Consider the following 12,163-nt stretch of genomic DNA (forward strand, 5'->3'; position numbering starts at 1 on the left):
AATTTTTCGAAATAATAGGAGAAGATTGTTTATTGGACCAATTTTCAATTTTTTCTTATGATTTGCAAATACTTAACAAAAATGGGATAAAGATTAATTAGAAGTTATCTTTGACCTTATGGCATTCTATAATTTTCTGAAATTCTTTGTACAACAGCATATTCTGCAGGTACGTTTTATTTAAAACTTCTGCAATATAATGCAATATAATTCTGGGATAATGGTATAATTCTAGTTGCATAAATTGTGTCCACAGGATTTCCTAAAATGTACCGTGTTTCCTTTATCGTACTAATGTGTTTAATTTAAAAGTCTGAGCGGATAAAAATAAAATATAAACAATTTAAGTAAATATATGTTTAATATATATTTGATAAATTATATAATATATGTTTAATATATGTTTAATAAATTATAGCTTGTTTAAATAAAATTAAAATTCTTTTTATTAGAAAATAAACATTAAAATTACAAAAATAAAATATTTTTGTTTTTAAAAACTTAACTAAAAAGTTAATTAAAATCACAGCTTATATGAAAAAAATATTTTTTAATTAGAGACATTAAAATTTATTAAAATAATTATTAACATTTTTTATAAGTTTATTTTATATAAAAGTTAACTTTTTTATATCAAAAAACCATTCTTTGATCACGTAATTATAAATTGCAAAATTTATTTATTACATCCTCAGAATTAAAATAAACACAGAAATAAAATATTTTCGTTTTTAATTTTTATAATATAATTTAATTTTAATAACTTAATCGAGAAGTATAAATATAGCAGCGGTCCATCAGCTTTATGGCCTTCATTAGCTCTTAAGATTAATTAATTAAGATGAATTAATTAAGTTGAATTTAAATGTCATGTAAATGTTGGTTTTGGGATTTTTTATAATCTGTATATCTCATTTAGACTATATCTATTTTGGATTTTTTTATAACCTTATTTATATTTTCTTTTGGCCATAGATTATATTTTCTTTTTTCTTTGGTACTGAGTTGAGTAAAAAGTAATTTCGTATTTTCAGGTGAAATTCAAAGACAACATTTACATATTAAAAAATATTTTTAATGAAGAATGTATCCACCGTTTTGTTCAATAACCTTTCGCCATCTTTCAGGCGAATTACAGATTCCCAGAACTCCCCAGTTTCGCTCAGTTTTCTCGGCGAGAAACTGCTCAAAATGCTTTTTGTAAGCCTCCACAGTGAAATTCTTTCTATTGAGAGAATTCTGCAGAGACCTGAATAAGTGGAAGTCTGATGGTGCCAAGTTAGGTGAATACGAAGGATGAGGCAAGACATCCCAGCCAAGCTACAATAATTTTTGTCGGATTGCCAAAGATGTGAGGTCTAACGGATTCCTTCCCATTCCCAACAAATATACAACATGACTTTTTTTGTGTGGATGTTTTACTTTGGTATGGTTTGCGGCGGTTCATCTCGTTTTTCCCACGATCTTTTGCGCTCTATATTGTTATATACAATTCACTTTTCGCCGCCCATTATCATCCGTTTTAAAAATAGAACGTTTCTATTGTATTTGAGCAATAAGTTGCAGATGGAGATGCGGTTCATCAAATTATTTTCGCTCAAAATGTGAGGTACCCAAATATAGTACCGAGACATATAGTCAAACATATGCAAGTGGTTCACAATGGTCTTTTGAGATACATTGATTATCTCTGCGATCTCTCGTGTCATATAACGTGGGTTAATTTCAATCAATGTCTTTATTTGGTCGCCATTAACCACCAATGGCCTATCTGAGTGCTTATCATCTTGACATGTCGTATCACCAGTAAGAAATTTCGCAAACCAGTTTTGGCACACATGTTCGCTTAAGGCATCTTCTCCATACGTAGCGCATATCTTTTCTGGTTCGCGTCGCATTTTTCCCTTTGCGAAAATAGAAAAGCATCAAACACCGAAAACACTGCTTATTTCGCTCTATGTTTACAATGTCGCCGAACAAAAATTATTGAATAGATTTTGACAAACAACAGCTGAAAGTAAGCAGCAAAATCTAACCTTCCAAAAAGATATGAAAAAATCGTATATGCTGTTGGATTGATAGATACTGTTAAGTGAAGATTGCACTAAACACTTCCTCTTATCGCCATTTGCCCACAAAATACAAAATTACTTTTTACTCAATCCAGTATTTGTTCTATAAAAAGGAAGAGAAATTTTTGAATTTTACCAGTGCAATATAGGCAATTAATAGGTGGTACGATTTAAAAGAAAAAATTAGGCTTTTTCAAATTACGGCAGTAAAATAAGTACACGGAGTAAGGTTATGTCTAAGCTATGCCATGTAAGTATGTCAATTTTAATGTAGTATAAAAATGAAAAGCAGCTAAATTAATACACCTTCTGAAACTTTTTAAATATCTAATATGAAAGTAGGTAAAACTTGCTTCTAAACCTAAAAAACCGTTATTTCCTTTCGTTAACAAGACGCTCCCGTGCATAAACACTCATTTCTCTCTGTTAACTTTATGGCGATAGATGAATCTCGCATAATATGCGCATAATACGCATAGATGGTGCTAAGTCTTCGGATGCTATGAAGTATAAAGATGGTATAATTTAGGAGCCGGTACAATATCGGCGACTTTCCCTTATATCTCCGTCTTTTTGATATTTCACAATTTAACTATCTCTTAGACTGTCTCGTAAAGATAAAATGATATATTTAACTCAATGATCTTTTATCTTCTTTTCGAGAAGAATTTCTTTTCACAATTCAATTTTCTTAAGACGGTGTTCTCCTCTTTTCTCCTCTTTCTTTTCGTCGAAGCGCTCGTCGTCGGCTTTACGTTTTTACTTCGACGAGATAATAACAGAAATGTGATCTATTTACGCTCTTTTGCGCTCGTGCGCGATTAGGTAGCGTCGCGGGGAGAAAAAATCTAATCTCTGAGCAAATGTCGAGGTGCGCTTAGCTCTCGCTTAGAAAATCGCGATAACGTACGACAGGTTTCTCGGGAGAGCTGTACGCGCGGCAATCGTGACGTTCGCTAGCGAATTTTTCGCTCTTTTCACAGTGCGAAGGCAGCAGATAAAACGTGATCCCCGCGGCAGCGATATCGATTCTCGATCAAATATAAAACTGATTTGCTGGCGTTATTCTATTCGCGATCTTTATCGAGCGCGCCTTACGCTAGGATTTATCTATCGCGAATTCGTTTACGACGGAAACTTCTGAACGGTAGTTATTTTCCAAACAAATAAAATCTGCCCTTCACGCACGAGGAAGGATCTGTCTATCGCAATTTTATTTCGCGCGTTCTCGCGGCTTTCTTTTTTCCTCACAGATTGATTTTGCAATCCGCATCGTACCTGCGACGTGTCTCCTCGACAGTTTATTTTGGGATTTCGCGAAATTATAATACAATACGTACACAACAGCGTGTGCTTGTCGCGGACACGGAAAATGTGAGAATAATTCAATCCCATAATTGAACACTTTCGCGATTAAACGTAACGCGTGATTTATCAGAGAGGTGCGTGTCGCTGAAAATTTATCGTCGACAATACGGCACGGCGTTAATCCGCATTGCTATGAATGACAGCTCAGGCTATCCACAGAAGCTCGATGTCACTGGTTTAATTTGTATTTATTAAATGACACATATACAGAGAGGGAGAGAGAGAGAGAGAGAGAGAGAGAGAGAGAGAGAGAGAGAGAGAGAGAGAGAGAGAGAGAGAGAGAGAGGAGAGAGAGAGAGAGAGAGAGAGAGAGAGAGAGGAGAGAAGAAGAGAACGAGATTTCAATCAAAATTACTGGCAAGTTTAATAGTTTTGTTATGCACAATACGATTCGTTCAGGCAAAGTGGCCTAATTATCGCCGTTTAATTTATAAAAAGATTTTACAAAATATATGGAGAATGTGCTCGGCATAATTGAATTATATTATTACATTAATGTAAATCGCTTTAATTTTTCGCGTGGCTTGCGACAGTTTGCGAAACTAGTAATGTTTGTTTTTTGTACGCACGCAAACACGTTGCTCGTTGAGTGTATCAAGAAGAACCGATCGATCGATAGAAATCATTATATCTTGATGAGTATCTTCAGTTATTTGGAAACAGCATATATTGCAAATGTATAAGATTCCTCTCATCGAGAGCAAAGATTGTCACACGTTTAAGATAGGCAACAACACATTCCCCGTACGCAAATACTCGTAAATGAAGTCATAAAAATCTATTTCATAGATTGCGAATACATCATTTCTGATCTCATATTGTTATTATATATAGGGTGTTTCAGAAATAGGTGGGCAAACTTAAAAGCATATTCTATTCACTGTAATGATGGAAAAAACTTATGTAGGTCCTGAAACGCTCCTTTAGCAAATTATGAAGAAGAAGGTGGTATTGTGGTTCTCCATCCACATCTTTGTACAGTAATTTTGTCAATAATCAATATTACAAAGTGAGAACTAAATAATACAGTGCTGTTTAATCGATTATAGATGCAAATTTACATAATGTTTATGACTTAGGATGTTATTTATAAAAATGTTGCAACATAGCATAATGGGTCGGCGAGAAAATAGGATGGCAATATAGCCTCCCACTAAAACTGATATAAAATATTGATTTTGTTTAAAATAACAAAATATTTTAGTTACGAAATTATATATTTATTTAAATTAAACTCTTAGAAGTGGAATAATAATGAATATAACTGCGAGTTTCTAATGTGAATATTGACTTATTTGTTAGGAAATATATTCTGCCAGAAAGACAGCAGCGTAGTGCAAATATAAGTGCAACAGTGGACTACAGATTAGAATCGACTTGTTGAATAATTATATCTTTGGTATAAAAACTTCGAACAAAAGGCAGTATTTATTAGTACTCTTATGGGGCCACATTAGTAAAGTGTCATGCTATTTCATTTAATCTTTGGAGGACCGGAAACGAATTTATTGGCTTTTAATTGCTTTTGCCTTTAAAAGTCCGAAAACCAATTTATCAGGTTTCAACTTACTACTATTGTAAGATATTTTAAATTATTAATATTCTATTTTTAAAATATTAATACTTTTAGAAATAAAAGAATATTTTATTATTTTAAATATTATTATTATTTTAAAGTTTGGTCACCTATTTCTGAAATACTCTGTATATAAATTTGTATAATCTTTTGATTATCTGTATATATAGGATGTCTCAAAACGTCAAGAAACTTGTTACGCGAATTGTCTTAATTAGTCCTCGGTATACCATATTGTAATTGTTTCATCTCTCGTTACTAAGATAGACTTGCCAGAATCAGTCAATGTGAAAAATATCTTTCCTTCTGTCTTTATTTTTATTTCATATTTATTATATATTGTTGTGTGCACACGATACAAACGATATGACGATTGCTTTCTAATACGTTCGCAAATTCTCGAATCTGCCCAAGTTCTGCTTAATTCATCTGTTTTCATCGAGATAACGCGTATCGTGCGCTCGTTGCTGTTAATTAATCATGTTTAATCTCTCACACAAGAAAATCATGTTTAATCTTTCAGCGCGAGGATTGTTTACAGCTACGAACACCGAACATTGGATCTCTTTCGCACGTACCGGCTGGAAAAGCGACAGCTGCGGAAAAATGGAAAGAGGGACGGACAAAGGTCCTGGTCGTCGTCGTCGTCGTCGCGGGTAGGAAACAGCGCGGTAAAGTGCACCGGGTTACATGCGCAACGTGGCAGGTGCATCCAGCCGCGTTTCTCGCGCAAGGAAATGTAATAAACCGAGAGTCTGCGAGAGTCGCCGTCTCCGTTGGAAAAAGCGAAGCAAAACACAAGCGGGCAGATGGGAATTCGTGGGCGGCGGAGAAGGCGCGTTTAGCGTGAAATCCGACGCGACAGTGTGAAAAATCGAGAATCGCGCTCCGCCAGTAATTGAAATAGGATTGATGTCTGCCACATGCGAGAGTAGAGGCGATACGTTCCCAAAAGCAGTCAATGTCTCTTTTTTCCAGCGCAGCTTGTATCTCGATTCGAGATATCCGTCCAACATTTTTCGCGCAGCGAGCGAACAAGAAGAAATAAGGGAGAGAGAGGGAGAGAGAGAGGGAGGGAGAGAGAGAGGGAGGGAGGGAGGGAGGGAGGGAGGGAGAGAGAGAGAGAGAGAGAGAGGAGAGAGAGAGGGGGGAGAGAGAGAGAGAGAGAAATCGGTAGATCAAGAGAGAAAGAAAGTTTAAAATACGTAGGAGTTTTTTTTAAATAATTTTTTTTGTATTGTATGATTATTAAGAATGCCAAAGGTGACCATTAGGTGAGGAAAAGTCTCGATTCATAAAGCGAAAATGAGTTATTAATCCAGGTATATCGCTATGCTATCTAAACTCTTTTTATGGCTAATAAGTGGACTAATAAACTAATAAACTTGGGTTGGCAACTAAGTGATTGCGGATTTTAAATAAGAATGAAAATTCAAAATTTTTAATTTGCTTTTTTAAATTTTTTTCAATGCATATATACGATACATTGAGCTTCTCTGCAATATCACGTGTTGTACTATGACGATCTGAATCGATAATGGCCTTGATATGGGTCTCATCGACTTCATCTGGACGGCCGGAGATCGTTAAGCATTTTTCAATGAAAAATCACCAGAACGAAATCTGGCAAACCAATTTTGACACTGCCTTTCTTTCAAGGCTTCATTCCCATATACGGCACATAACTTCTCGTGTGCTTGCGATGCGTTCTTGCCTTTTCGGAAATAATACAATAAAATATGTCTGAAGTGCACGTCTTGTTCTTCCATTTTTAAATTGGGATAAAAACAAAACTAAAGAACTAATCGATATGATTTTTGTACTAAATGAAAGGTAGAAGTCCAAACAATAAGAAAAAAATATAGGTTAGGTACTTTGAACACGTTAACGAAACAAAAGAAAGTGTAAAATCCATCTGTCGACAAAATCCGCAATCACTTAGTTGCCAACCCAATATCTTCGCTTATTATGCTTCTCTGTTATCATATTAACGTCATATTAACATCAAGAGATCTTGAAAATAATATAAATAATACTGATTATTTGTTCTATTGGACAGATAAAGATGAGAAAAAAGAATCGTCTAATTTTGAACATTCATCATTAGAAGATACTTAACCATTTGCACTCGAGGAATATTTCCACATTTCCTTTCACAAACTTGATAATTATAAATATACCTACTAAAATCTCTAGAAAAATTACAAAAAAGGATTTTTATTTCCTTTAATCTCGTCGCCGCATTTTATTGTTTTATTGCTCTGTATCTTTAAATCTTTTTTATGCGAGCACACTTGACATTTTGAATTGCCGGAAAAAATTTTCATGCCAGCTGTGCTGGCATTCCTAGTACAAAGAGTTAAAAGTCACGATCGTAATGTTTAATATATTCAAAAGACAAAAAAAACAAAAATCAAAAAATAAAAAATAAATTAAAAAAGAATAAGGATAAATAATTGGACTCTTATACATTAGGAGTAACAAAAAATTATTTTTTTTACTATGAGCTGTATTCATCTTCGGCTCGGGGATGATACATTGCAGTCTAAAATGACATTAATATGATGACAAAGGAATATATAATGAACGAAAATATTTTATTGGCCCATTTAAAATCGTGGAAAAGGTTTAGATATTATAATGACATACCTAGATTAATTTTGGCTTCATGGATCGAGTTTTTCTCATCTAATGGTTATTTTTTATATTCCTAATGATTACATGATATTAAAAAAAGGATTATTTTTTGAAAATTCTGAACGCCCTTATTTATCTTTCTTCTATTCAAATATACATTTACGTAACGCATTTTGCCCGCATTGCCGTGTAAAATTTTAAATCGCACCGTCATGCACAGGAATTATTATAATAATATATAAGAATTATAATAATTATTATAATTATAATTTATAATAAATTATAATTACTATAGTCGGACAGATTGTTCGTTTTTGAACATGTTGCCGAACGTATCGATTTCTCGCGCTTGTTATTAATTTACACGTTATTCATTCACACGAACAAACGAATTCGTTTCAACGCACGCCCGCGCCAAGGCACGTATGAAATCTCGATAATTCGGAGCGTTTCTGAACGTCAAAGCGCGCGCCGAGGATCAGAGCGGGGGCGAGAGTTATTTCCCTCTGAGGGGCGTCTTTGCACGGCAAAGGGAACTATTTGTAGCTTTGTGCGAGTAGCAATTTGCAGGAACTTTTCTTAGCAACGTCGGCTATTTCCGAAGCGACTTCTACCTGCCGACTCGAGGATTAATAGGCAGCCTCGTGCTGTGCTAATACAGAAACAGCACTCGGGCGAAAGAAGAGTCCCGACTTTTTTCTTTCAAAAGCCGTTGCATGTTTACGGCAGGTAAGCCGCTAAGCTATATTGACGCGATGTCAAAACACGCTCCGATAAATAGCCCCATCGAGATAGAACAGTTCCGACAGATAAATGTATTTTTTTCGCAATTTTATTGGCACCTTAACTTATCAGGGATATTATGGTGACTCAAAGGTGCGCGAGCGCTTAAGAGAACTCTAATCTTCTTCTCTCCGCGTGCTCCCGTAGCTAAACCACAGTACACACAACAGTTATCCTTGTAACTCCTCACGAACTTTCGAGCCACATCTATGTTGGACTCACAACTTCCACAGTCAACTGATCAGCCTTCTTTTCAAAGCGCAGAGCCGTTGTTCTCGACCACATCAATTTGAAAAGGTAGAAAATCAAATAGCTTTTAAACGAGAGCTCTTTAAGAAGATCTTTTTGCACGCCAAGACAGTAATAATAATTACAATAATTACATTTCCCTTGTTCGATCGAATTTAAAATCGATTTGCATCTAAAACTTTAATTATTAGAAATGTAATTCAGTTTTCAGAGTTTCGCAAGAGATGGCACTAACGTCAGTTTTGTCAAAGACATTCCAATCACAGCTATTATTCCTTAACGCTTCAATATTAATCTATGATATTTAATCATTTACTAACAATAGATGCAGCAAAAATCATGTTAATGCTATCTTAAAAATGGAGCTTCCTAAAGAGCATCTTCGACATGCGTTTTTTATTTTTTAATCAGAAGAAAACGGCGGCTGAAGGTCATAGAATTCTGATAGAAACTTATGGTGATGTTGCTCCATCAATGAAGACATGTGATTATTGGTTTAGATGATTGAAAAGTAGTGACTTCAATGTTAACGATAAAGATCGCTTGGGACAACCAAAGGCTTGAAAATGCAGATTTACAAGCATTATTGGACGACAATCTAGCGTAATCCACTTCAGAACTTGCCAGAGCATTAAAACAATGCTCGTTGCTCGTAAAACAATGACTAAACATTTATATGATATGGAAAAGATTCACAAAGAAGGAAGATGGGTTCCACATCGATTATCGGATAATGTCATTGTCAACCGGTTGAATATTTGCATTTCGTTGATCGCTAGAGAAGAAATGAAGAGTTTTATTGAATATCGAATTGTTACTGGAGATGAAAAAATGGATCTATTTCGGTAATCCCAAACAAAAAAAAAGTCATTGGGGTTGATTCAGTCCAACCAGCAACATCCACTTCGAGGCACAATATTCATGGTTCAAAGATATTTGGTGGGATCGAGAAGGTGTTGTATACTATGATCTGTTAAATCCGAATGAAACTATTACCGCTGATCGTTATCGACAACAATTATATAAATTGAAGCGAACATTGGACCAAATTCAATTGTCAATTGCGAATAAACGACGCACAGTGATCCTCCTTTACGACAATGGTCGACCTCATTTTGCATTATCAATAAAGCAAACGCTGTTAGAACTGGAATGGGAAGTCTTACCGCACCCCGCGTATTCTTCAGATATTGCTTCATCCGATTATCACTTGTTCCGGTCGATGCAACATACTCTAGAATATACATTTTCATAACTTCAAACAGTGTGAAAATGCGTTGAAAATTATATCAACCTCAAAGAAGAATCTTTTTATCGTCGCGGAATCCATCTTTTGCGAGAAAGATGAAAAAAAGTTGCAGAAAATGAAGGAAAATATTTTGATCAAGGTACTCGTTTATTATGTTATTTAAGTAAATCAGTTTTTGAGAAAAAACTCTTGAAACTAAATTACTTTTAATAAATAAATGGGCTTAATTTTATTTGTAAAGCTTAAATTTGTATAGCTTAAATTTTAATTACACTTAATTACTAATTTATAACTTTCTTTTGCAAAGCCTTAGAACAAGAATAAATGTGTATGAAAATATTTTTATTGAATAACAAAAATATTATTTTATGTAAATATAGGATGACTATTAGGATTGTATTGAAAGTAAATGATTATTACTTTGCAACAGGTAGGCTGAACAGAATGAAACGAATGCTATTTTGTAGAAAAAACTTGTCAATTTTATTATCGTACGTATATGAAAAAATATGTAATATACAAACTATCACTATCTTCGGGAACGCAATTGTATTCCCACTAATGCACTTTTTAAATATTTTATGTCACGATTAAGATATAGAAGTTCCTAAGCATAGAGAATGAGAGAGAGAGAGAGAGAGAGAGAGAGAGAGAGAGAGAGAAAGAAAGAGAGAGAGAGAGAGAGGGGAGAGAGAGAGAGAGAGAGAAACGGCTATTTAGTATCACATATGTTAAAAAAAAATTATTTATCGAAATAATTTATAGGTTATTCCTTATTTAAAATTATCCTCTCTCTCTCTTTCTCTCTCTCTCTTTCTTTCTCTCTTCCTCTCGCAAAACGACATTGAATAATACTCAATGCTAATTATTCGGTTATGTTCTCTGCAGTGACTACAAACGTCGATATTAAAATGTGCTATACCAAAATTCATTTCTGTCAATACAATTGTTAAATGCTGTACATGATTCAAAAGATGCAGGAAAAGCTCCCAAGGTGGAATATATTTTTTACCATAATAGTCTGCACCTATTATATGAATAACGTAATAACAACATTCTATATCTAGAAAATCAAATAATTTTGTATCCCGCAGCCCATGATATAGCGTAAGTGGTCCTGATGCGAATTCAGAATATAAGTAATTAAAAGCAACCACAGTATCACTTAATTCCTTATAAGGTCCTGTTTTTAGATGTTTTTCAACAAATGCATGCATATCTATAAGTGGTTCATATGTATCAAATAAAAGAGTGAATTTTAATAAATCTGAAATGTTGTTTATCAATGCGGTTTTTAAAAGGAGATGTAACGATTCACTGTAGTAATTGGAACTATGGACGGTTTGAAATTTTTCCGCGTGATCATTGCAATAGCTGGAGGAATAGCTCGACGTGCACGTTTGCAGATTCGTTTGTTGATGACAAATACAACATGATTTTGCATACATGATCATATCCATCTCGTGGAATTCGAGATTACGCGACAGTTTTCCCATAATTAAACGCATCAACTCCATCCTCGACTGAATCCATTTCTCCTTACTTAATCGACGAGTGTCCAATTCTGCGTCCATGTTTAATAATTCTTTTACCACCATGCAGATTTGCATATGTTGCGACTGGTGTAACTGTTTGTGTTCCTGACTACAGTAAATGACCATGTAACAATGATCACATGTTATGAAATTGTAAGCATCTGTTACCTTGCAAATATGACAAATGTTTTGATTGAAGAAATTATTATAACGATTTGCCGTCTTTGAATCATAAAGTAACGGTCGAGGCAATTGCTACATAGCAATTTTTATATATATTGGACAATTATATATTTGAGATATATTGGACAATTACGTATACGTTTGTGATATCAATTCGAAAACAATGTACGGAACTCGTAGCAAAAATAATAAATTTCTCTATGCACAGAACACACTCGGATGTATACCGGTCGATTATTCTAAGAACACTGGAGAAATATTTAGAAGTATTCTTTACACGCACACCACATGAATTGTTGACAAACTAAATAATACTTGGAGATAGGACGAAATATAAACGTTCGTTACTCGGGAAATAATTTGTAAAATGTGGTTGGAAGATTTCAAATTATCAAATTGTTACCAATGAACTGCGTATTTAATAATTAGATCAAGCGGCTATAAAACATACGTTTAATATGCTTACTTTATTTCCCTACAAACTCGTATAGGTAGCATATAAACGCTCTAT

General features: G+C 34.2%; 1 protein-coding gene across 1 annotated transcript; it reads right to left on the minus strand.

The window, feature by feature from the left end:
* Positions 1-10,707: 10,707 nt before the first annotated feature.
* Positions 10,708-11,886, minus strand: LOC105184297 (uncharacterized). The gene is made up of 2 exons (XM_011143005.3): positions 11,638-11,886; positions 10,708-11,578 (listed from the first exon to the last, which is right to left on the minus strand). Exons 1-2 carry the CDS (start codon positions 11,700-11,702, stop codon positions 10,708-10,710), a joined length of 936 nt encoding a protein of 311 aa, XP_011141307.2. The 5' UTR covers positions 11,703-11,886.
* Positions 11,887-12,163: the final 277 nt, after the last annotated feature.

Source organism: Harpegnathos saltator, unplaced genomic scaffold (assembly GCF_003227715.2).
Source record: "Harpegnathos saltator strain DR-91 unplaced genomic scaffold, Hsal_v8.6 scaffold182, whole genome shotgun sequence".
Lineage (NCBI taxonomy): Eukaryota > Metazoa > Arthropoda > Insecta > Hymenoptera > Formicidae > Harpegnathos > Harpegnathos saltator.